The following is a 27,697-nucleotide window of genomic DNA, read 5'->3' as shown; positions in this document are numbered from 1 at the left end:
AGTCATCTTGCCAAGGTAACCCTGAAAAAGGCTGGCCTAGGTTTAGACATTCCTTAAACTCTCTGTTTGTGTTTCTTAAAGAATATGTCAACTCAACATTTCATGTTCTTGATATGTGTGTGCTTTATCATGTACTGCTTCCTTTGTGTAAAATTGCTGGTGTTTCTGCCAATCGCTCTGCTTTCTAATTTCATACTGACCACACTAGGCTTGAGAGCACAGCGTAGGCTTGAGAGCACAGTGTGGTCAGTTCTCTGGCTGTGCTGAGGACTCAGCCTGTTCTCCTCCAATGATCTGACCTCTGCTGACATGCCCCCCACTGCACAGCCATTCACAGGGAAGATCAGTGTGATGGTGTTTCTCCTCCTTTATGCAGCTGAGAACAGAGGTTATGAGAGATATACAGTATGTGTGTGTATATATATATATATACACACACACACACACACACACACACACACACACACACACACACACACACACACGTTTTGCCTTTAAATTCTATTTTAAACTGAAGGGGTTGTATTTCAAAGTGAGGGTTACATTGTCTTTATTGAAGAGCCATATCCCCACTATTTTAGAATTTACTTTACAAGAGATGCTTTATATCTGCTTCTCTATGAGCATCTTTATAGCTTCTGTGCCCCAGCAGCAAGGCCATGTCTGGGCGCTTCCTGGTGGACTTTGCACACTTGAAGATTATGGTGTCATGGCTATTTATAGATGTCATTTACTACTACTTGCAGTTTTTAATAGTTGATTAGAATTATTCCATCAGGTTATCTCAAGGCCATTTCAATAGAAGCCAATGTTTCCATGTACTACACTGATAATAGCCTGATAATAGCTGATGTTTGAGACCTCCTCCCCTTTCTTTCACTTGTTACTTTTCTAGACAAAACTCAATACATTCAAGTGTTTAATAATCTTCATCCCTGGACCCAGCACTGCTAGTTTGCTCTGAAACTATACTAACAAAATGTTCTTTGATTTTCTTGCATTATCTCATTGGGCAATTGTTGTAGCCAGTTTTATTAACCACATTCTCACATCAAAATAGTTTTTTTTTAAAAAGCTCACTGATTCCTCATAGTTTATTGTAACAATTAATACAGTGCTTCAACTGCTAATCTGGAAAACAAATGTGTCATTCAGCTTTTCCCAATAAGAGTGCTAATTCATAACTTCAACCAATCAGAATTCACTCTTCTTTATTCAGACTAGTACACAAGAGAGTTTGGTTGTTATGGGTTAGTCCATACAGAAGTTAGCACTCTTTATTGAACAAGATCAAGAGTGTCATATGTGTACCAAGTTCACTTTTACGGCTGTGTACTTTTATGGATCTGTACTTCTGCTTGTAAATATAAAGCCAAGATTATTTTTCCAGATTCAGCTTGAAAAAGGGACAGTTTAATCTCAGAAGAGACACATTTCTCTGCTCATTTTTTCTATTAAATTCCTCCTCATGAATATTGCAAGTGTGCTGTCACCCAAACTGAATTTTCCATGGAGCCTGGTAAAGAGACAATGTATAAACCAAAATAAGTAACCTCTTTGTAACAACAAGATATTTATCTTTCAGGATGATTTAAAGCTCGCTGTGCAACAAGGTGGGACTCTGCTGACATGTATAAAGGAGCCAGTGTCCAAAGACCCAAGCTGCAAGCTGACACCGGATGAGCTGGAGAACATGGCTACTGTTGAAAGGTTTGTATAAGGCACATAAGGCTGGCTTCTGAGCCTTTCTAACTTTAATACTAAGATGACAAGGTGCTTTGTGAGATCCAGGAAAACTTAGCAGATAAACATTCAGAGAGCAAAGTAACGTTTGATGCATCAGTAAAAGGTGCTAAAAGTATTAAAGAGCCAACAATCTTGAAATTCAAATTGGTCTACAGTATATTAAAAGCAATTAGTTACCTTTTTATATGATATATTAAATGTGTTTATACTTTACAGCAGGGGTCTTTAAAATTCACTGAGGTCCGGGCAGTAAAATGTTCATGCATCAGAGGTCCGAATCTCATGTAGGCCCCTGTGGTGCATTTTCGTGTGCACCAAACTATGTGTTGCTGTGGTGCGATTTTGTAAAAATCTGATCTGAGCCTGTTCTCACATCAGTGTCCTCAATCCCCACTGCACATCACAGTTCCCTCCTTGTTCACAGCAAGATCCCCTCTTGATGGGGGTCCTCAGCTCCCCCTTATCATCACCCCCCTCCACCCCTTTCACAGTAGTGTTCTCACACTTCCACCCCCCCAACAGTACGGTCCTCTGCCCCCTTCACTGAAGTGTACTCTGACCCTTTTTACATCATCCCCCACTTTACTGTCCACAGACCCCCCCGCACATTACTGTACTTCCTCAGCCCCCCCACATTACTGTCCTCAGCCCCCCCCATGTTTCTATCCTCAGCCCCCACATTACTGTCATCCCCCCTAGTGTTACTGTCCTCAGCCCCCCCCCCTCACACATTACTGTCCTCAGCCATCCTACATTACTGTCTTCAGCTCCACATTACAGTTCGTAGCGCCCCCCCCCCCCCCCACTTTAATGTCCTCAGCCCCAACACAACACAGTCCTTAGCCCCCAACATTACGGTTCTAAGCCCCCCACATTCCGTCCTCGGCTCCTTTTCACATCAGCCCTACTTCACACTAATGTGCTTAGCCTCTGTAACTACGCCCCCCCCCCTCCACTGTCCTACATTACACAGACAGTGATTGACAGACCGTGATTGATTTCTAAGACTGCCCTTCATCCTAGCAACAATCACCAGCTTGTTAACTTTGTGCAACTCCCGCCCCATATGGAATAAAAATATATTTGAAATACAGTTTTTGCCATATTCAACACATTTCAAAATATATTTCAATAAATATATATATATATATACGCACACACACACACAGCATGTTGAAATGTGTTTTTATTACAACATATATGAAAAATATTTTAAAAAATACATTTCAATGCTTTTACAAATATGTAGAAATATATGTTAGATTTACTTTTTAATGTTAAAAAAATCTGAAGAATATATTTTAAAAATATATATTTTTAAAAATATATATTTTTTAAATATATTCTTCAGAACATGCAGTATATATATAGCTCCAAGGAGCAGGGCCCTCCTAACCCTCATGTATTGAACTGTATTGTTGCTGTATTGTCTCCCGTTATATTGGAAAGCGCTGAGCAAACTGTTGGCGCTATATAAATCCTGTATAATAATAATTATATATATATATATATATATATATATATATATATATATATATATATATATAAATATATTGAATATGGCCAAAATTATAGCATTTCAAATATATATCAATATATTTGGGAAGGATATTTTTAAAATATATTTCAAATATATTTTTCTTCCATGTGGGGCCCTCCATCCAGAACTGTCCTACCTCCAGCTGTGAGGATGACTGCAAGACGGCTGAGTGAGAAGGCTCCTAAATGGGACTACATGGGTCTGGATGGGATAGTGACCTGGTCCACATCCGGACCCCGGTCCGCCATTTAGTGATGCCTGCTTTACAGGATCAAGCAGCAATTGTTACTTAAGGCCATAGATGAGTAGAAAATCATTTGAAAATTTGTTTGCATTTGATAAAGATCTGTCGAATGAGTGTGTGATAAAACCATCATTGATATGATTTTTCTCCCTCACTTGTCGACATGTTGTTTGTGCACAACACAAAAGATAAATTTTTTGTCAACTGATTACAGGATAAATGCTCATGCTCATGTGCACTACAATTTATTATGTTATTCTCGATTTCAGTAGTCAGGCTTCAAAATCAGTTGCTCATGCTAAAAAATTCCAACATGACTTTTTTTTGTCATAAATCTTTGCATTTTGAGAATCGATATGAGCCCAATAACATTTAGAACGATCGAGTGTTTTGAACGATTTTTTACTCATCTATGGCCAGCTTTAACTAACATTGGTGGAGATTTACTAAAACTGGAGCACTCAGAATTTGGTGAGGCTGTGCATGGTAGCCAATCAGCTTCTAAGTTCAGATTGATCAGTTACTCTTTGGCAATAAAACCTGGAAGCTGATTGGTTTATGTGCAGAATTGCACCAGATTCTGCACTCCAATAACCCCCATTTTTTCTATACCACTAAATACCAATAGTAGGAAGTCCTACTTTGTCACTTTCTGCTATAATAGGGAATCTCAAGTGTGGATTAATTTTTACTTTAAAGTGTAAGTTCCTTCGGCACTTATGATGGAGGTTGCTCAGGTTACCCAACGGAAAGGCTTGATTTCTTGTATCTATTTACATCTGCTTTCCACAATTCAAAATTTTGCTAATCTTAACAGCAGGCACAATGGACAGGTGATATAGGTGAGATAAGCGGCAAGCAGTGGGATATGGCCCTGGAGTCCATCCCATTAATTTAATTTTCAGTCTCTCATAAGCTCCCCCAACTATTCATTCTCCACCAGGTTTATAGGACCCCTGCTCAACTATTTCAGTGGGGAAAGAGGGATACTCCCATCTGTCCCAGGTGTGTAATACATAGGGGGGATTTCATTCAGATGCTGTGGTGCTGCCCGACGCTCATCAGATATTTGACAGAGGTCATTCAGACTAAAGCAATGGTCGCTAAACAAGACATACCCAGGATCCACTGATATGCCTGCTGGGTGCACTAGATGCTGAGCTCTACTTCCCAGGGGTTTACATTATGGTTATGCATCTCCTATACCTGGCAAGAAAACTGGTGGCTAGGTACTAGATGTCCCCCAACTCCCCCACTAGAAAGCGATGGGTGGAATATGTATACAGTAAATGTATGGAATTCTCTATTGTTGCGTGAACAGCTCACTTACTGTCACTGCAGTGCCTCCTGCAAATTTTCTTCAGTGTAGCAGGGATGGTTAGATGTCCCTGGTTTGGCTCCACCACAGCTTGTCATGGATAGGTTGTTACAAATGTAATGCTTTCCTAGTTGTTAGTAGGTTTCACGATCTTCTCTGATACTACCTCATGTATGTCAAGGAATTGTACTATGCACCAATTGTAGTTGTTTGCTATTAAGCACCTGCAAATCCACCTCTAATAAAAGATGTAAGCAAGGTAACGTTTTATGATTCTGTCCTCCATTGTAAGTACTGATCTTTTATTAAGATGTATGTGACTTGATATGTAATCCTTCTCTCCACCTGTGCTCTTCTATGCTAGTAAAAAGAGTTTGGATTTAAAAAAATAAAGCGTAGGCTCACATTCAGGAAGATTTTCCAAAAATTCTTCAAAACCACCTTGCTTAAATTGTGAATTGTACAATGATGGGCTTATTTTACTGGAGTACAAGGTTCACACGGGTAGATTTTACAATGCTCCCTGACAAATAATAACTCTAAAACAAGAAAGGATTTGTCAGTAATTGCAATTTTATGACAGGCTTTGAATCAATTAAAATCAATTTAGTCACACCTTCGTTTTATAGGCATTGCAAAAGCTGCCCTCAGCTACAAACATTGTTTTTAAAGAGTGCTTTTTAAGTTCACGTAGGCTGGGTGCTAAAACCACCAGCTTTCACAACTAGTATGCAGACAAAAGCCTAACAACTGAATGGATCAACTCTTGGGCTATTAGCTGTGCTACAGTATGACTCTGTATGGGATCCCTGTAGCACACTTTAACTTCCATGCTCAACCATTTGGTTACTAGAAAAATCACAAAGATATCTTTGTGATGAAACTGGGATATCTAACTCTACAATAGTAATGTAGTCATTACTTGAAAACCACAGAGACCAGTATATCACTAAAACACACTTTTGTCCTTTTCCAGAGAATGTAAAAAAGACAAATCAAAAATAAAGTCAATAAAATTAAAGAAAATCCAATAAAAAGATAACTCCTCCAACCAACACCCACTGCAAGTTGAAAAAAACAAGCCATACTTCCTAGAGGATACCTGTACTTATTGCATGAGCTTTTAACACTCATGCAACTGTGCATGATTTCATTCACAAACTTCTTTTTACCTACAGTAACTATGTTGCAATGTGACTGGAAAAGGGAACTGAAGGATGTACTTTGTTCAATAATTTTTTTATTGATTTTTCGATAGAATTTAAACATGCAAAACATTTCCATAAAGATTAAGAGGGATTAAAGTACATGATAAGTTACTTTCACATTGACGGATAATGCAATAGAACATGCCACATACGCCAAAGTAATTGTTAACTGAGGAAAAGTGAAAGACTACATAAGAAATAGTATCTGGACTGAAGGTGTGCCGCAAGGGCTCTAAAATAGGAAGTAAGATAAAATTTACAATAGGTTGGTGGAGGAAGATCAGAATACAACACCTGCGTCTTAGTCCAAACCCCCCCTCACCCTTCAAGGATTTAAACAAGGGAGGGAAAGGGAAAGAAAAGAAAAGAGTGAAAAAAGGGAGGTGGAATAAGGTAGTAACAGTACTAGCATTCATTTCTAGCCATGCACTACACACCTCAGTCCTTCAGAAGAGCACAGAATCAGAAGAAAAACATATGGTTTGCATATTTTATGAAAATTTGTCATTTTGGCAATCATAACTTATGAAACTTGGTGCTTGACTTCAGCAAAGGGGATAGTTTGGGTCTTCCAGACTTTTGTTAAAACCCTCTATGCTGTCCAGAGGATATGTGTGACTAATTTGAATTGAGTATTGCTGCATTCCATTTGTTGTCTAGGGGCTTCAGAAGGGTTTTTTTGGAAGGATTTACCTATAACCATATATAGCATTTCATCAACTCCAATCCAGAATCTGCTTACTTTCGAGCAATCCCACCAAATATACAGTACTTAAAAGAGCCATCTGTTTGACATCCTTGAAAGAACTTGGAAGACTGAGTTGGAATTGCACAGGAAATTCTCAGGGGAACAAGGTACCACCTGAGGAGGAGCTTATAATTTGACTCCACAGCTAGCACTTATGCAGAGCTCTTGGCCACATTTGTCCACATCCAATTTTCTTTGTATGACTTCCCAAATTATCATCCCATTTGACTGCATAGGGAGGGAGGGTTGCAGATGAGGACAATAGAGAATATACCAATGTTATAGAATCTGGGTCTCCGGGTTTGTTCAAGAATGCGCCCAGTAAGAGGAGAGATCATTACTATCACAGGTTCATGATTGCAAAAAATGCTTAATTTGTAAATATTGAAAAACATCCTCAGGTTCAAGCTCATATCTCACTTTTAGAGCTTTTGAAATGGAAGGAAACCCGAGCCGTTCAAGAAGTGGGTAGATAAATATAAACCGTATTGGAACCATATGCTAAATATGTATGAGGCGATAAAGCCCAGTGACATGACGGGATTGCCCAATATAAAAAAGCAAGGGGTATGTGATGAGGACAATTTATGTTGAAATTTTAGAGAATCTCACAATCCTGAGGAGTGCTTTGTAATTGAACACAATAGCAGTCCTCTTTCTGTGCTCTTTAGTCATAAGAGGTTGCTGATTGAGACAGGATCACAGAAGTACGCTTCTATGGAAAACCACAGGGCCCTCTAAGTCAGGGGTGGGCAACTGTGGCCCTCCAGTTGTTGGTAAACTACAAGTCCCATCATGCCTCTGCCATTGGGAATCATGCTTGTAATTGTCAGTTTTGCAATGTCTCATGGGACTTGTAGTTCTACAACAGCTGGAGGGCCACAGTTGCCCACCCCTGCTCTAAGTGATTGCCATTGTGTCAGCTGAGTAAGTTGAGCCACTTAATAGTAGTGTCGTAAGAGAGAGTGACCCATATCAGCACACTGAAGGATGTATTTAACTTTGGTCTTTAGCATTCAGCTGTGGGACATTGAATACAAGATTGTCCTTGTGTGATATCCTACTTAGGAAAGAAATTATATATTCTGTTCCTAAGGGAATTAAATGGCTGTGTTTCTAGTGTGATGAGATGAATGCCCCACAGGGACACATGCAGGCATCTTTGTCAAATATCCTCCTTAGCTTTTCAGGCAAGGAGAAAGGTAAAATTAATAGAATCTGGGATACGTTTTCTATATTATGAATTGATGTGTAGTCAGTTAAACAGACATAAAAATAGATTTACTCATCATAGAATCCTTTATTTGGAGTTAATTGAAAGACACAGCTTGAAGGTATTAAATAGCATATGGAGTTTATACGATCACCTTCCCACCTCACACCTTGCCAATTATATCAGGCAGTCCTAAGAGAAAATATAGCAACAGAGGGGTGGAAGCTATGTCCCTCAATGTACTCCAAGAAAAGGGTGTTATGGTGAGTACAAAAATCTTTTCTTTCTATTGTCCATTGAGGGATACAGCTTAATGATACTAAGCAATGTAGGGACTTTTAAAAGCAGTCCAAACAGAGGGTTGGGCACAGAGGCTTGATGACAAAAAGCCCAGCATCCCTCTAGATATCCAAACAATGAAGAGAAATCTCTGTGGAATCAACTGGAGCTGGATACAACCTGTCAGGGCTCCCAGGTATGACCAGAGGTGTGTGACTGAAGCAGGGAAACGCAGACCTCAGATATGTTATAAACAATATAATTTATTAACACTAACAGTACAAACATAAACGCAGTGCAATACTAAAACATAATACGGTGCAAACAAACCAAACCAAACCACCCACAGATAACAGTACATACAAGCAAGCGTCGTCAGGCAGGCCGGGTCAATATCAATTGGGCAGGTAGGTACAGGGGGAGCAAGCGGAGAATGGTCGGGGTCACAGGCCAGGTTCAGCAGGTAGCAAGCAGCAAAGTACAGAGGGTCAGGCAGAGGGATGGTCCGGGTCACAAGCCAGGGATCAGAACAGGTAGCAAGCAGCGTAGTACAGAGGGTCAGACAGAGGGATGGTCAGGGTCACAAGCCAGGATCAGAGCAGGAGAAGTCAGCAAAGGAACAGAAACAGGATGCAGGACAGATACAGGGCCCAGGACAAACACAACATCAAGGCAGAGTCTGCAAGTCTGGCCATCCCTTAAATACACCAGTATCATCAGTTCCAGGTGTTAGCTGGCTGAAAGGTTGAGTCTCTGATTGCTGGGAGCACCCGCTGGCCAGCCCTGGTACTGCAGATCAAAAGGCAGGTGAGTCCCACCATTGCTGGCCAGTCCATTCCTAACAGTACCCCCCCCTCAAGGAGCGGCCTCAGGACGCTCCAAACAGTCCTATCTGGGCAAAATGTTCCACCGCCCGGGTCTGGCAACTGGCGGGATATCAAAGACTGGCACACCGGGCAGGACTCCGGGCAGCGGCACACCGGGCTGGACTCCGGGCAGAGGCACATCGAGCAGAGGCACACCGGGCAGAGGCACATCGGGCAGGACTCCGGGCAGAGGCACACCGGGCAGAGGCACATCGGGCAGGACTCCGGGCAGAGGCACATCGGGCAGGACTCCGGGCAGAGGCACATCGGGCAGGACTCCGGGCAGAGGCACATCGGGCAGGACTCCGGGCAGAGGCACATCGGGCAGGACTCCGGGCAGAGGCACATCGGATTACCAGGCGAAGCAGCAGGCAGCGGGCCACCAGGCGGAGCAGCAGGCACCGGGCCCCCGGGCGGATCGGCAGGCACCGGGCCCCCGGGCGGGGCGGCAGGCACCGGGCCCCCGGGCGGGGCGGCAGGCACCGGGCCCCCGGGCGGGGCAACAGGCACCGGGCCCTTGGGCGGGGCGGCAGGCAGCGGGCCCCCGGGCGGGGCGACAGGCACCGGGCCCCCGGGCGGGGCGACAGGCACCGGGCCCCCAGGCGGGGCGACAGGCACCGGGCCCCCAGGCGGGGCGACAGGCATCGTGCCCCCAGGCGGGGCGACAGGCATCGTGCCCCCAGGCGGAGCGGCGGGCGTCGGACCCCCAGGCGGAGCGACAGGTCTCGGGCCCTCAGGCGGAGCGGCGGGCGCCGGACCCCCAGGTGGAGCGACAGGTCTCGGGCCCTCAGGCGGAGCGGCGGGCGCCGGACCCCCAGGCGGAGCGACAGGTCTCGGGCCCTCAGGCGGAGCGGCGGGCGCCGGACCCCCAGGAGGAGCGACAGGTCTCGGGCCCTCAGGCGGAGCGGCGGGCGCCGGACCCCCAGGAGGAGCGACAGGTCTCGGGCCCTCAGGCGGAGCGGCGGGCGCCGGACCCCCAGGCGGAGCGACAGGTCTCGGGCCCTCAGGCGGAGCGGCGGGCGCCGGACCCCCAGGAGGAGCGACAGGTCTCGGGCCCTCAGGCGGAGCGGCGGGCGCCGGACCCCCAGATGGAGCGACAGGTCTCGGGCCCTCAGACGGAGCGGCGGGCGCCGGACCCCCAGGTGGAGCGACAGGTCTCGGGCCCTCAAGCGGAGTGGCAGGTGCCGGACCCCCAGGCGGAGCGACAGGTCTCGGGCCCTCAGGCGGAGCGACAGGTCTCAGGCCCTCAAGCGGAGTGGCAGGTGCCGGACCCCCAGGCGGAGCGACAGGTCTCGGGCCCTCAGGCGGAGCGACAGGTCTCGGGCCCCCAGGCGGAGCGGCGGGCGCCGGATCCCCAGGCGGAGCGGCGGGCGCTGGACCCCCAAGCGGAGCAACAGGTCTCGGGCCCCCAGGCGGAGCGGCGGGCACCGAGACACCAGGCACGACAGTGGGCTCCAAGTCAACTGGTATGACCGCAGGCACTGGGTCAGACATTGGATCGTCTGACTGGACAGCGGGCATCGGGTCACCAGGCATCAAGTCATTTGGCTCGACAGCGAGCACCGCGTCATCTGGCAAGGCAGTGGGCTCCGAGTCAACTGGCATGACCGCGGGCACCGGGTTAGACATTGGATCGTCTGACTGGACAGCGGGCATCGGGTCACCAGGCATCAAGTCATTTGGCTCGACAGCGAGCACCGCGTCATCTGGCAAGGCAGTGGGCTCCGAGTCAACTGGCATGACCGCGGGCACCGGGGCAGACATTGAATCGTCTGGCTGGACAGCGGGCATCGGGTCACCAGGCATCAGGTCATTTGGCTCGACAGCGGGCACCGCGTCATCTGGCAAGGCAGTGGTCTCCGAGTCAACAGGCACGACAGTGGGCACCGGGTCATCAGGTACCGGATTGTCTGGCTCGACAGCGGGCATCGGGTCATCAGGTATGACAGCGGACACTAGGTCACCAGGCATCAGGTCATTTGGCTTGCCAGCGGGCACCGCGTCATCTGGCAAGGCAGTGGGCACCGAGTCACCAGGTACGACAGCGGGCTCTGAGTCAATTGGCACGACAGCGGGCACCGGATCAGGTACCGGATCATCTGGATCAACAGCGGGCATCGAGTCAACTAGCCTAATAGGATCATCAGGCTGGATCAGTTCATCATGCTGGGTAGAGGCATTAGGCCGAGTAGAGGCTTCAGGCCGAGTAGAGGCATCAGGCCGAGTACAGGCATCAGGCCGAGTACAGGCATCAGGCCGAGTACAGGCATCAGGCCGAGTACAGGCATCAGGCCGAGTACAGGCATCAGGCCGCGTAGAGGCTTCAGGCCGCGTAGAGGCTTCAGGCCGCGTAGAGGCTTCAGGCCGCGTAGAGGCTTCAGGCCGAGTAGAGGCTTCAGGCCGAGGAGAGGCTTCAGGCCGAGGAGAGGCTTCAGGCCGAGGAGAGGCTTCAGGCCGCGTAGAGGCTTCAGGCTGAGTAGAGGCATCAGTCTGAACCACTGAAGGCAGGCTCACCGGTTTGGATACTGGCAGGATGGTATTGGTTGGAAAGAATTTTCGCTTTTTTCTGGTTTTAACTACTGGAGCACTGCAAGTAAACGCAGGTCTGCAAACGAATGGAGCAGCTGGAGACAGAGAAGAACTGGAGGATGGAACAGGAGAGGGAGCAGTTGCTACAGAGGGCTTTTTTACAGGGTTAAAGGCAGGATAGGTGCAGCGAGTGGGAACAGGGTACTGACATGCGGTAGATAGCCAAGTATACTGGGCTGTAACTGGAGGAGCTGGTGGGAATACAGGAGTAGAGTTAGAAGCAGGACTGGGTCTTTGTAAGCTGACTGAGGCTGGGTGCAACAAATCTGTCCATGTCTGCAGTATGGGTTGAACAAAGCTGAGCTTACACAAAGCCTGTCTGGTCAATGACTGCACTGCGTTTATACAATCTCTCAGTATCTGTGGTGAACATGTGGAATAACGCTCCAGAAAGTAACCCACATCATCCTCTAATAACCACACCAGGGACTCTACCTGGTCTGCACTAAATGGTGGCAAAAATTCATCCCTGCATTCGGGGGAACCAGATGAAACCAACTCTGCACAAACCTCAATCAATGGCTGCACCTCAGAGAATACTGTGCCCTGATCTACTAGAACATGAGCGAGCCGTATACATTCTAGCAATTCATCCCGGGTATACTCCTTCAGAGTTTGATAAGCATACTCCCTGTCATCAAACACTAGCAGATATAAATACTCAACCTCCTCAAGATCCATCCTTCCCATCAACAAGCCAAGATGGCTTCCCTGTGCAGCCACTTCTGGTCAGGATTGGCCTTGGTGTAATGTCAATTGGGCAGGTAGGTACAGGGGGAGCAAGCGGAGAATGGTCGGGGTCACAGGCCAGGTTCAGCAGGTAGCAAGCAGCAAAGTACAGAGGGTCAGGCAGAGGGATGGTCCGGGTCACAAGCCAGGGATCAGAACAGGTAGCAAGCAGCGTAGTACAGAGGGTCAGACAGAGGGATGGTCAGGGTCACAAGCCAGGATCAGAGCAGGAGAAGTCAGCAAAGGAACAGAAACAGGATGCAGGACAGATACAGGGCCCAGGACAAACACAACACCAAGGCAGAGTCTGCAAGTCTGGCCATCCCTTAAATACACCAGTATCATCAGTTCCAGGTGTTAGCTGGCTGAAAGGTTGAGTCTCTGATTGCTGGGAGCACCCGCTGGCCAGCCCTGGTACTGCAGATCAAAAGGCAGGTGAGTCCCACCATTGCTGGCCAGTCCATTCCTAACACAACCAAGGTTACACAATATCCTTATTAAGCAAAAAGGAGGTCTTTGGTGTCAAAAGAACCTTGTCTTTGTGTAAGATCAAATGGGGCTTCTTACAGGATAATGCTGATAACTTGCAGGCCCATCTAGCTGAAATGGTGGCTACAATGAATGCTCCCTTACAAGAAAACAACAATAAATGATTGTCCTGATAAGGTTCAAATGGGGTTTTTTGTAGCATTGACAAGACAAGGTTTAGATCCCATAGTTTGGGTTGGGAGAGAACAAGGGGAGCAACATGTGCAACCCCTTGAATGAAAGCACAAATCAATCAATTAATAGCATGAGAATTTTGAAAAAGGAGAGAAAAAGCAGAAATCTGACCCTCGATCGTACTAAGAGCTAAACATTGCTCTCCCCAAAACTAAATGAAAGAAAGTACACATCTCATCAAAAAGACACACGGGCAAGCCCCCGAAGTATCACACCATAAATAAACCTTCAATGCATGATGATAAAACCATGTAGGAAGCAGGCTATGGTTGGGATAACAAAACCTGCAATGTCTCTGTTCCTTAGAACCTGGGTTTTAATAGCCAAACTGTTACTGCCAGTGACCAACAAGCAGAGTGGGAGATTGATCCCTGAGAAAAAGGTTTGAGCTGATCTGACAGAGACCACAGAGCACTGGCTAACAGCTGATAGAGGTTGGAATCCACACTCTGTGAGGCCAATCTGGATTCACTAGAATGACTGGAATGCCTTTCCTTTCAATCTTACAAAGCAAAGAAGGTAGCAGCTTCACTGTATGAAAGGCAAAGATTAAGGCATACTAATCCCACAGAGCTACTAAGGCTTCCACTTCAATGTAAGGAAGAAATTACTCACCCTTCAACAATGCAGAGGAGAGAAGCCACCACTACAAAGACATCTTGGTTCAAGTATACGACCACACAGTGTTATCTAGAGAAATATTGGACTTATCCTCCCCATGAGAATGTTTTTTTGTAAAGTTCTGGATTGAAATTGAGCAAAAAGAGCTTCCTCAGAGGTGGATACCATCAATCCCAGCATTCACAAGCAGCTCCGCAGGGAAGACTGACATTGGGATCAAAGCTGCTTTACCTGACGCTGCAGTTTTGTGAAGACTTCAAAGGCATCCAGGAGAAGGCCCAAGTATTTCAAGCCCTGTAATGGTATCAGAGATGACTTTTTGATGTTCAGGATCCATCCAAGTTCCGTTATGTGTTTGACACATTGGAGTCTGAGGTCTGTTGGCGAAGCAACAGTTTTTTAAGTGTCCGATGACTGGGATACTGTATCTTTGAGACAAAGAGGGCCCAGAGACAGTGCAAGGACCTTTGTGAATATGATCAGGGCTGAGATAAGGCCAGAGGGATGAACAATAAACTGAGTAGTGGTCACCCATGGCAAATGGAGAAAAAATATTGGTGACCCTAAGAGATAGGCATATGTAAATATGCATCCTACAGATGTAAGATAAGTAGTCTCCATTAGTAATGGAGGTAAGAACTGACTTCTTTCTGGCAGCTCAACCATGCGGTTAATTTTTGCTTAAGTATCATTGTATTGTGGTCCTAGAAACAACCACACCATCTTTTTCCAGAGCAGCCTGTATTTCTCCTGAGGTTACCTGTAAGTTTTTCTTTGTATCCCAAACAATTCTTCTGGCAGTTGTGGCTGCAATCTTTCTTGGTCTACCTGATCTTGGCTTGGTTTCAAGAGATCCGCAAATTTCCACTTCTTAATAAGTGATTGAACTGTGTTGACTGGCATATTCAAGGTGTTGGATATTTTTTTTAATATCCTTTTCCATCTTTATAAAGTTCCATTACCTTTGGCAGTTCTTTTCTGCTCCCCATGGCTCAGAATCTAGCCTACTCAATGCATCCACATGAAAGCTAACAAAAACATTGACTATACATTGATTATACACAGGCACAATTTGCAATTTAAAAGCCACAGATGTGGGAAATTACAATTTAATTGCCATTATTTTATGTAATGTTTATTTGAAGATAGGGTTTCCATACAAAATTAAAATGGATTATAACAATCATAATAACAATAGAAGACATGACTGTGCAGTCGCCACTTCCATATGCAAGCCTAGTGCAATGCAAGTGTTGCGACAATCAGAGAAGGTAACAGTAAGCTGCAGCATCTTAGGGTACAGCAAAATGTACTAAAATAACAAAAAAGGTCCATCTGCTGGTGAACAATAGCGCCCTCCAGTGAGGGGGTCCTACAACTTCAAAGAGGTTCACAGCAGCAAAACTGTGAGCCCCAAGATCAAATAAAGTGCTGTTAAAAATAAAGGAGAGGGAGGAAAAAAAAAGGGGGGGGGGGGAGAAACACAAAAACAGGAAAAGGGGGCAACGAGTAAGGTAAGGAAGAATTAACATACCCCTAGGACAAGTGAACACTAACTTATAGCTTGTCTGAGCTGCAGTTGCCCCCATCAGATGTCATCTAAAAAAAAAAATGAAAATACAATAAAGGAGCAAGGAGTGCCAATTCCAAGGCTGCGACACAAAGGGGAAAAAAAGGCACCAAAACCAAGCAATGGCAACACTATTCAATGAGATTCTCTTAACGAGGGTTTTGCTTACTCCAACAAGGCAATATCCAACCTGGAAGCAACCTGGTCTGGGTCGGTGATGCGATCTTGCCAAGTTGACCAGACACCTGTGAAACATCCTCGTGTGCCCCTGTAAGTTGCTACCAAGTCCTCGATCTCCATTATCTCGTTCACTTTCCTAATCCAATCCTCCCTTTAATTGCCATTTTAACCTGTGTGTGTCACCTTGTGCGTCTCTACTAAGGCCAAACATGGGTATGATAAAGTAACCAGGGTATGTAAATGTTTGATCAGGGCCATTTGGATGATTTCTGTTATCATTATGATTTAAAAAAAGGAGTCAAACAACTATGGGATAATAAATGGCTTCATATGATCACTATTGTTAAATAAAAGACAGTTTATTGGCATGGTCAGTAAAATTTTCAATATCAATGCCAAAATGTCATGATTTCTGCCAGGGTATGCAAACTTTTGAGCACAATTTAAAAGGTAGCATTTCAAAGAACAGTAATAATATTTACCAGTTCTACCCCTGATTACTTTGATCTTTGTTCTCTTCCAGAGGTACACCAGCTGCTGGAATCATTAGCATTGTATTCTTCAGGTGTATCAGATGCCTGGGTCTCTGCCCCAAGTGAGCTGCGGTTCCACGGCTGGCCGCTATGTCACTAATGTAATCCTTCAGAGCTTCAGATAATTCTGCCATAATGTGTTGACATATATGTCAATAAAACACATAATGTAGCTAGGTTGAGACAAAAATAAAATCTGATGGTTATTATATAGACTAGCTATTATCTGCTAAAGTTAAACGAGAAGTATGGACTTTTTTTTTCACCATTTATACTTACCTAGGTGGGTGCAGCATCTGTTCCCCGCTGGCTCTAAGTGTGAGAACTCAGTGATCACATGACAGCTGATTGCGGAGTTCTCACAGCTGCTCTAAGCAGAGAGTGGTAACTGTCAATCAGCGCTCTCTGCTCTGCCCCCCCAGCACTCACTGGAGCACTGGGCTGTAGAGGGGGAGAGAGCGGCTAGATCAGGCTTTTAGCGGCTCGCTGAGAGACTGAGCCAGGTGCCGCTCCAGACCCTGGGGTGGATCCCGATTTTGAAATCAGGATCTTTCCCCAGCCTGGACTGGCTGAGTGACGTCAGCCAACAGCGGGCTTCAGTTTGCTGTCAGCTGAAAACGGGTCACAGGAGTGCAGAATCAACTGCACTCCTGTGATCCACAGAAGTACAGCCAAAAGAGCTATGGCTGTACTTCTCCTTTTAAAAGGGGCTTTTTGCCTAGGGATCCTGCCAGTAACAGTATTTTCTGTCTAAGACTGATAATGCAAATGGCTGCATTTTAATTACTATCAACTTTGTCAGCTTACTGTGTGCACTCCTTAATTTGGCCATTGGGCTATTGTTGTCATTTTGCTATCTTTGCAATGGTTTGATCTTATCATAGCAGACAAAAGCTTGCCCTATCCATGATGACAGTTTGAGCAATGTTTCAATTCATCCTAACCCCAGGATTATGCCTATGACTCTGGTAAGCCTGGTAATGTGGCAGCATCCAAGTATTGCAGAGTTCCCCTTTAAACTTTAACATTTCTAACAGCCTCTGTTTGCAAAAACAAGGTCATCAGCTCACTTTCCCCCTCCCTTATTTCCTGTGAAGTAATGTGTTCCAGTCTGTAGCTGGTATTCTTATCTGTAGCTGAAGATAAATTATCTAGCAAGGCTATATTCTGAATTGCTTAGAAAGCCTTTTGAATGTACAGAAAGTGAAAGAGGAAATATATGTATTATGACATAATTGCTGATATGTATACTCGGTGAGATGTTTTTCAAGCCACTTAGCTTGCTGGCATGAGCCCTTGCTGGGTCACTCAGCGCTGATTAATAAAACGTTTATTTTCCTCAAGTTCGTGTCCGGAGTTTTACCTGGTATTCCCAAAGTTGCTAATACAGTAATGACAGTTTTAACCATGGCCATTGATGTTTTTTTTTGTCAGTAACATTACTTAGCAGAACACTGATAACCAGGAACCATTTAATGAGGCCTATCATACCTAACATTACAGCATTCCCATCACAGCATGTTTTCACAGGACATAGACCTAGGTCATAAAAACCCATTTAACAATGTTTCTCTTAAGCAACTCAAGCTAAATGTCCGGCTTGCTATAGCGGATACTGTAAATGGCATGTGTTTCTGTTAAAATGTTTGGTGGAAGCTATTGTTTGTGTGGGTGAAGGGTTACCAATGACAATCACTCTCATTTCATTTTGAACAGCACAGCATCTTACATAAGCAGTATGGAGGAATGTACCTGTCCTTCAGTGCTTTACAACACATAGATGTGAACCAAATACAGACTGATCAATGAACAAACGTGTTATACTTTGTTAAAAAAAATTGACCAGCAATGTTGCAAAAAACATACTGTGTAATAAATTCAAACAGATATGTGCATATCGAGGGCACTTTTAAGTTAATTCACGTATGTGTAGTGCTGATTGAAGCTCAGATTTCACAGCTAATTGACACAGTAGCAGTTCAGCAGTTCAGATCAGGTTTACATCAGGTGCAAGTCAGGATTTTATCCTTTTCACACATGTGCAGTTTAGAAACGGTTCCCATAGAAGTCAATAGCCTGTAATCCACACCAGAACCAGACCGCACTGCTCAAAAATTGGACAAGATTCTTCTTCAATCTGAGCTGCCAGTGCACCAGACATATGTGAACAGGCACCATAGGAAGCAATGTTATTTCACATGTCATGTGGATTGGATGCGGTTCAAAACGCATCTAATTCACATATACTGTATGTGAACTGGCACTTACACAGGTGCTCTGATCAGATCTGCCTGTCAGGTTTTCAAGCAGATCTGAATGGAAGCTCCATGTTATTGAACAAGCAGATGTAAACGGATGTGTGTTTACATTCGATTACCCCTGAGTCTGTCTAGGTTAAAAAAAAAACAGAAAAGGTCTTACAGGAAACAACTGAATGGACTCAGACATCACAAAACAGAGGGCAGCTGTATGAAGGGGCCCAAAAACAGAAGACAGTCTTTTCCATTTGTTTGTGTATATATTATGTATCCTGTCTTCTTTTTTCAAACACTATAAGTGAAGTGAAGTGAAGTGAAGTGAAGTGAAGATGACTCCAAAATGAAATGTCTGTCATTAGTATCTCACCAGAGGTGAATGACCGTTATGTTTAGAAGAGTCCCAAGTGTTTTTTTTATTAGAAATTCTTCTCTGATTATTTTCCTCCACAGACAAATGATCTCATCCGCAATGACATATAGGAATATGAATAGACTCCAAATAGTGAAGTTTCACTTAAGCGAACATTTATTTAAAAACTAACCATTGCACTTGTATCAGTGCTACTCACAGCACTAGTATATTTCGCTCTATTTTCTAGAGCAGGATTTCTCGACCAGGAACCCTAGGGTTCCTACAGAGGTTGCTAGAGTTTCCTTGGGCAAGGAGCAATTGCTGCCTCCCAGATACATTTCCACTGACACCATTGGTCCTTTTTAGCTGTCTATAAGGGGGTAATTCTTCCTAATGACCACAAGTTTAAGGAGCATTCTTCCAACTGACCATCACACTAATGCAGTGTTTCTCAGTTCCAGTCCTCATGGACCCCCAACAGGTCATGTTTTCAGGATTTCCATTATTTTGCACAGGTGATTTGATCAGTTTCACTGCCTTAGTAATTACCACAGCTGTTTCATCTGAGGGAAATGCTGAAAACATGACCTGTTGGGGGTCCATGAGGACTGGAATTGAGAAACACTGCACTAATGTATCATGAGCTGTAGATATATTCACTTTTAGCAGGGGTTCCCTGAGACCAGAATGTTATTTCAAGAGTTCCTCTATGTTGAAAAGGTTGAGAAAGACTGTTGTAGAGCCTAGGTAATCAGAAAGGAAAAGAATAGGTAGATGTGAGTGTCCAAAGAAACTAAATAAGAAAAGAAACTGAATTAATTAAATTAAAAGCAGCCAAGCACAAGGTAACCAAGAAAACCTCTAAAAATAAAATAAAATGATGTGCGGCGCCAAGATCAAAACAATGTCTATAAGTTAGCATATAAACATAAAATACTGATTGTTGATAAATCATATAAGAGTTCATCAGGTGACTATGGTGCTCATTAATCATGCGTCTTCCTGGACCCGGTGGATGTGCATATAGGTGTATAAGCAACACGCACTCACCAGAAAGCGCACGTATATGCGCGTTAGTAATTAATTTTGATGTCATCAAATGGTCATCATGGGATGATGGTAGGAATCCTAAGCCTTTCCTATATGGGTGGATGGATTCTGAGGTGTGGATTCACTGGTATCAAGGTCATCCAGATCTTCCTGTTGGGGCCGTCATATAGGAGCCATCCTAACATACAGAGAGGGAGCCTCCACTAGATACAGAGGACTGCACCCACCTATCCCATAAAAGGGAACTCTGGATGACCTTGATACCAGTGAATCCACACCTTCTCAGAGTTGATTAACAACTGAACGGTCAGCATTCATACCCACATGGAAGAAAATATATTGACATATATTTGGAATGCTACAATTTTGGCCATATTCCATATATATATATATATATATATATACACACACACACACACAATGTATGTTGAAATGTGTTTTTATTACAAAATATATGAAAAATATTTTTCAAAATACATTTCAAATATACTGTATGTCTTTAAAAATACAAATCTACATTTTTGGAATGCATTTATAAATATATGTAAAATATATGTTAAAATGACTTTTTTATATATTAAAACAAAATCTGAAGAATATATTTAAAAAATATATATATATTTAAAAACCAGCATTAAAATAAAACTAAACTCAAAACATTTTTAATTTTGGATAGAGCGGGGGGGGGGGGGGTTTGTCCCATAGCCAAAACAGGAAGTGAGAGGAAATTTCTGCAAATTAAGGGAATCCCTTGGTGACCCCCAGGTCACCAGAACTAGTTTTCCAATTGGAAGATTTCCCGTCTATTACTGTTCTGGGGACAACTCAAAGTTTGGGATTTCTTTCACTTTCAATGATATTGGTAAACAGAACAAGCAGAGAGGGTGAATCTCCCTAACAGGGGCACAGACAGCAATAAAAACTGACAGGTGTTCTAATCCCTTTCCACTCTATCCAAAACAAAAGAAAGTTTTGCCTTTAGGTATACTGTAACTTTGTTCAGCAATTTGAACTACAGTAGCCTTTCTATTGGATCAGACTACACAGGCCAGCCTTTGCTCTTCACATACATCATCATTGACCCTTGGCCACTCATGACCCTGTTGCTGATTCTCTGGTTCTCATTCCTTGTACTATTTTTGGTAGGTCCTGACCACATCAAACCGGGAACATTCCACAAGAGCTGTGGTTTCAGAGTTGCTCTGACCCAATCATCAAGTCATTACAATTTGGCCCTTGCCAAAGTCGCTCAAATGCTTAAGCTTTCCCATTTTTCTGCTTTCAACACATCAACTTAGGAACATGTCCACTTGCTGCCTAATATATTCCACCCAGTTTCAGATGCCATTGTAATGAGATAATCAGTTTATTCACTTTACCTGTAAGTGGTCATAATATTATGGTTGATTGGTGTAGATAGCAAGAAAAATATAACAGAATTAATGACCCTATACAAAACAGTTTTTCTAAAAACAAAATTATGGTTATCAGTTTGAGATGCTTCAGAGTTCATTCAGGATTCATTGACAGGTGCCTTTGATCTGCAATTGACCTTCTTCTAATCTTCATTTGACCTGCTTCAGCTAGGTTTTGCATTCCTACAGACTTGTATGGGAATGCAAAAGCGGCTTGAAGCAAACAAAAGCACAATGACACAGGCTGTTAATTTATCCAGATCAAGAGGTTACATGAACTATTATGAGAGTTTTGCATTTTGGTTACTAAGCACACATGAATATTCTCTTAAACATATCTCTTTGCTTTTTCCAGATTACTGGCCCAGCTGGATGAGACAGATAAAGCATTCAACCATTTCTGGAGTCGCCATCAGCTAAAGTTAGAACAATGCCTGCAGCTGCGACACTTTGAGCATGATTTCAGAGAGGTATGTTATACCAATTGATATGACATTTTGGGGTAGATTTACAAAAACTGGTGCAACTCAGAATCTGGTGTAGCTGTTCATGGTGATCAATCAGCTCCTAACTTGAGCTTGTTCACTTAAGCTTTGGCAATAAAACCTGAAAGCTGATTTTGCACTCTCCATTTTTAGTAAATAACCCCCTTTGTGCCTGTTCTGTACAGAGGTTCAATACTATGGAGTGCCAGGCTAGATTTGGAATGTGGCTAGGGTAAGGCAGAGGTCACCAATCTTCTTAGTGTGAGCACCACATTATATATCTTACAAATAGCCATGGACCAAAAAAAAAATCAGATGATTTAAATGAATGAATACATTTTATAGTACTTGGACTTTTTCCTTACACATCATATGATTTATAACAACAGGAAAATATTTCAGTAAAACAAAGCAAAGAGATTGCAAATAAAACTGAGCCCATCAGAGCCCTCCTTACATCAGAGTCCCCATCAAAGGCCACCCTACATCAGAGTCCCCTCCCACATGAGAGTTCTCATCAGACTCCCTCCTCATATCCAGTTCCCCATCAGAGTCCCCTCTTAAATCAGAAAGCCACATAAAATCCACCCGGGGGCCACAGTTTGGAGACTCTTGTTTTGAGGTATGGACCTGTATATATTTGTGAATTATTCATGGGTCATACAATAGGATTACAGTTTATAGTGCATAATATTACATCTATATGCAATCACTGCAGAACTGTTACAATAAACGTACATGTCTATGGCATGTAGATCACGCAAAGACAGTTACAGTATGTGGCAGAACCAGAAAGTCACTTTCATCAAACAATGCAGATATGCATTGTAGAGTGTTTTTCAATCATTATTACCCACAGTCAAAACAAACACAAAGTCAATAGGAGATTATCTCAAGTTGCATATAACATAAGTATTCTGTTCTTAGTAACCAGCAACAGCAAAGAATGACACTGTAATTACAGACACATACACATGAATTGTTGCCATTGGTATTAGTAACTTAGAAACCACAATTCTCTTGCATTCCTTAAGGCAGTCTGACTGCAGGTTTATGCAGAGTATTATCTAAAGAACTGTCCTCTGTTGACTAGCAGCTTAATAGAACTTTCGTTTTAGCTTCCATTAATGTAAACGTGTGACGCATACTTCTTTAGTATGGTAATAAAGGACGCAGATATATTCTATCTATTGCTCCCTATCATCTATTGACCTTTAGTAAAGGAATATGTATTGGTTTTTATCATCTCATCTTTGCTGATCACATAAATAGAACAAGGAGTACAATGATTGAACAGCTACCTGATAAAAGCTGTACACTAGCAGATTTGCAAACATTTCTACAAAACGTCTCAGTAGATTTGACGGCTTGACGAATGTCGTTTTGAAAGTACTTCACAATGTCGTTTGATTTTAACTTTTGGAATTTGGATTTTGGAATGAATGGACTTTACCGAATGAAAACCACGCACAGCGTTAGAAATTTGTGATATAAAAATTTTCCAATTGTTTTCGTCACTGTGGTAAAAAATGAATGTCAATTTAGCCCTACTTATGATTAGAAACAAATGTTCTTAAAATGACCATTTTCAAACAAATTTCTACTAGTGCATAGCCAGCTTAAGGTGTTAGTTCTCCTTTTCAGAAAAAAATGAAAAAGTAAACTAATACCATATACCCTCCTCATCCCCGGTCCCTCTGTACCTTACCTCCAAAGATGCTAAGCTGTCAGTGCCCATGCAGCCGGTCCAGCAGTCCAGGGTTTTGAAATCTCTGCTCTTCTCCCTCTTCTCTGTGCAGCACTTCTTGGGTATATTGGTTATAAGAAGAGCATCTTAGAGAGCCAGAGTGGCTCAGAAGTAAAGATGGGAAGGGGTTCAACTATCTGAACCAGTTTCATAAGAATGTTCCTCTACATAAAAATGCAAAGCCTTTAAATAATCCATCATCTACAGTACATAATACCATCACAAGATTCCGAGAATCCGGAGAAATCTCTGTGTGAGAGGGACAAGGCTGAAACGCATTATTGTGTGCACGAGATCTTCAGGCCCTCAAATGGCACTGCATTAAAAACAGGCATTGAGAGACTCTATAAGACGGCTTACTGACTTTGATCTGGTCTTAGACCCGGCCAGGTATCTTTTGCAGCTCTGATCTCCCAACAAAGAGATATAAACACTACATGTTAATCTATTTATTATGGAAGCAGGAGTCTCCCCCTACACTCTCAATGTGGCTGTGTAAGATGGCAGAAATCCACTCTATGGAAAGTATTACTGCAGCCCTAAAAGGCAAGGAAAAAAAGTTTAGATAGAAGTGGTCTGTGCTAAACCTCTTTAAATAAAGAATTGAAAAAAAAAACAGGCATGATTCTGTGATGAACATCATTGCATGCAGGTCACCATGCCATCTAAAAATACAAGGCAAAACAAAAACAAGAAGCCATGTCTGAGCCCAATCCAGAAATTCTCTTAGCCAAAGCTCATTTTAAATGGTCTGTTGCAAAGTGAAAAACTGTTCTGTTGTCATATGAATCAAAATTTCACTTTCTTTTTGGCAACTATGGGCACCAATTCCTCTGGACTAAAGAGGAGAAGGACCTTCCACCTTGTTAACAGCACTAAGTTCAAAAGCCTAATGGTATGGGGGTGCATTAGTGCGTATGGAATAGGCAGCTTGCACATTTGGAAAGGCACCATCAATGCTGAAAGATATATCCAGGTTTTAGAGCAACATATGCTCCCATCCAGACAACATCTTTTTCAGGGAAGTCCTTGCATATTTCAGCAGGACAATGCTAAACTTCATACTGCATCTATGACAACAGCATGACTTCGTAGTAGAAGAGTCTAGATGCTTAACTGGCTTGCCTGCCATCCAGACCTTTCACCAATTGAAAATATTTGGTGCATCATGAAACAAAAAATATGGCAAAGAAGACCCAGGATTGTTGAGCAGTTAGAATCCTATATCAGGCAAAAATGGGCCAACATTCCTCTCCCAAAACTCCAAAAACTGGTCTCTTCAGTTCCCAGACATTTACAGAATGTTTTTAAAAGAAGAAGGGATGCTATACCTGGGTAAACATGGCCCTGTCCCATCTTTTTTGAGACGTGTTGCTGTCATCAATTTCAAAATTACCTTTTTTTTTTTTTTAAAATGGTACATATTCTCAGTTTTAACAATTTATATATTTTCTATTTTAAAATATGAATTTATGAGATTTGCAAATCAATGCATTCTGCTTTTATATAGATTTTACACAAAGTCCCTACTTTTTTGGAGTTAGTGTTGTATTGTAAAATGCACATGCTTATTTGAGCCTGAGTATTACCATTTTTTTTCACATTTTGCTAATTTTTTTTTCAAAGAGGTGAGAGATCCTCTGAGGTCTGACAGTTGCTGCCCTGTTAGTTGACTGAACTAATGCTAATAACACTTGCTGTTTTTCAGCTATTGATTAGCCTTAATAGTATCAAAAACAGCTCACTCTGGCTGGTTTCATTCCCCTTAACCCTGAGGGCGGCTTTGTTATTGGAGGACTTTCTGAAGATAGTTACTTTTAGACTTGGCTCCCTGTCTATAAGCTGTCAACAGTCACACATTTCAGGAGAGCAATCTTGGCTCTTGCCTTTCTGGTTCTTCTACACAAACAACCATGTTTCCTATAATAATAGCCCCTTTTATAGCACAATCTTATCATAGCTGTGCCCATATAAGTTTGGATATCAACCTCGCACTGCTCATTTCAAATATCTCCTTTCTTTTAGGACTCCTGCATACTGAGCTTAGAAAACACATTTTTACAGGCATTTGCCTTTTTTTCAGCCTGTAAAGCACCTCTATTGTAGCCTAAGGGTCCATGCACACATAGGTGTTTACAGGCATATTAGAAGAGGATAGTTTAAAAGCTGAAAAAAACAACCTACCAAAAGCTAATTACAAAAAACCTCCTGCGCTCACAAGGACTCCTACCCTATAACCATAAGCTGCTGACACTAAGCTTATACCCAAAATAAGTGAATAAACAGTGCAAAAATTATGAGTGCAGCGCTAATTAGTATCTAATTAGTATCTTGGCTGTTAAGGATTGTCACGTGTGAATCACGTACACTGCACATAATTTTGCATGAAGAGTGGAGTGTGAAGTTCATCATTAAGCACAGCATCATCAGTATTATTATTATTAACTTTGGACTTTTTCTCGTATTTGAATTATCGTTCATTCCTTTGTGCACTTTTTGTGTGGCACTGTTTATTATTAGTATATATGTTATTATAGTATATATTACTTTATTTTCACGTTTTTGCACGAGATATTCCCCATGAGGGAATACATGCATGACACTGTATATGTATTGAGTATCTTGGATTTATTTTGGGGATTGAGTATACAGTCATGGCCGAAATTGTTGGCACCCTTGATATTTTTCCTGAAAATCAAGTATTTCACACAAAAAAGGTATTGCATTAACACATGTTTTGCTATACACATGTTTATTCCCTTTGTATGTATTGGAACAAATATAAAACAGAGGCAGAAAAGCAAATATGACATAATGTCACACAAAACCCCAAAAATGGGCTGGACAAAAGTATTGGCACCCTTAACTTAATATTTGGTTGCACACCCTTTGGAAAACATAACTGAAATCAGTCGCTTCCTATAACCATCAATAAGCTTCTGACACCTCTCACCCGGAATTTTGGACCACTCTTCCTTTGCAAACAGCTCCAGGTCTCTCTTATTGGAAGGACACCTTTTCCCAACAGCAATTTTAAGATCTCTCCACAGGTGTTCAATGGGATTTAGATCTGGGCTCATTGCTGGCCACTTCAGAACTCTCCAGCGCTTCTTTGCCATCCATTTCTGAGTGCTTTTTGACGTATGTTTGGGGTCATTGTCCTGCTGGAAGACCCAGGATCTTGGACGCAAACCCAGCTTTCTGACACTGGGCCCTACAGTGCGACCCAAAATCCTTTGGTAATCCTCAGATTTCATGATGCCTTGCACACAGTCAAGGCACCCAGTGCCAGAGGCAGCAAAACAACCCCAAAACATCATTGAACCTCCACCATATTTTACCGTAGGTACTGTGTTTTGTTCTTTGTAGGCCTCATTCCGTTTTCGGTAAACAGTAGAATGATGTGCTTTACCGAAAAGCTCTATCTTGGTCTCATCTGTCCACAAGACGTTTTCCCAGAAGGCTTTTGGCTTACTCAAGTACATTTTGGCAAACTGTAGTCTTGCTTTTTTATGTCTCTGTGTCAGCAGTGGGGTCCTCCTGGGTCTCCTGCCATAGCGTTTCATTTCATTTAAATGTCGACGGATAGTTCGCGCTGACACTGATGCTCCCTGAGCCTGCAGGACAGCTTGAATGTCTTTGGAACATGTTTGGGGCTGCTTATCCACCATCCGGACTATTCTGCGTTGCAATCTTTCATCAATTTTCCTCATCCGTCCACGACCAGGGAGATTAGCTACAGTGCCATGGGTTGCAAACTTCTTGATAATGTTGCGCACTGTGGACAAAGGCAAATCTAGTTCTCTGGAGATGGACTTGTAACCTTGAGATTGTTGATATTTTGCCACAATTTTGGTTCTCAGGTCCTCAGACAGTTCTCGTCTCCTCTTTCTGTTGTCCATGCTTAGTGTGGCACAGACAGACACACAATGCAAAGGTTAAGTGAACGTCTCTCCTTTTTATCTGCTTTCAGGTGTGATTTCTATATTGCCCACACCTGTTACTTGCCCCAGGTGAGTTTACAGGAGCATCACATGCTTGTAACATTCTTATTTATCCGCAGTTGTGAAAGGGTGCCAATACTTTTGTCCAGCCCATTTTTGGAGGTTTGTGTGACATTATGTCGAATTTGCTTTCTTTCCTCCCTTTTTTTGTTTTGTCCCAATACACACAAAGGGAATAAACATGTGTATAGCAAAACATGTGTTAATGCAATACGTTTCGTGAGAAATACATGATTTCCTGGAGAAATATCAAGGGTGCCAACAATTTCGGCCATGACT

The 27,697-nt window shown here is 43.0% G+C and overlaps 1 protein-coding gene across 7 annotated transcripts in view; it reads left to right on the top strand.

Annotated features, from left to right (window-relative positions):
- Positions 1-27,697, top strand: part of MCF2L2 (MCF.2 cell line derived transforming sequence-like 2) — a 371,113-nt gene that overhangs the window by 115,375 nt on the left and 228,041 nt on the right. For all 7 annotated transcript variants that reach the window (XM_089675584.1, XM_089675583.1, XM_089675586.1 and 4 more), the window contains exons 8-9: positions 1,586-1,710; positions 21,538-21,652. In XM_089675584.1, coding sequence (XP_089531710.1) covers positions 1,586-1,710; positions 21,538-21,652 — 240 coding nt within the window. The remainder of the gene's footprint in view (positions 1-1,585; positions 1,711-21,537; positions 21,653-27,697) is intronic.

The sequence above is a fragment of the Staurois parvus genome, unplaced genomic scaffold (assembly GCF_062004578.1).
Source record: "Staurois parvus isolate SC_StPar_1 unplaced genomic scaffold, SC_StPar_1.0 ptg000155l, whole genome shotgun sequence".
NCBI lineage: Eukaryota > Metazoa > Chordata > Amphibia > Anura > Ranidae > Staurois > Staurois parvus.
This window is presented reverse-complemented; position numbering and strand designations above follow the sequence as displayed.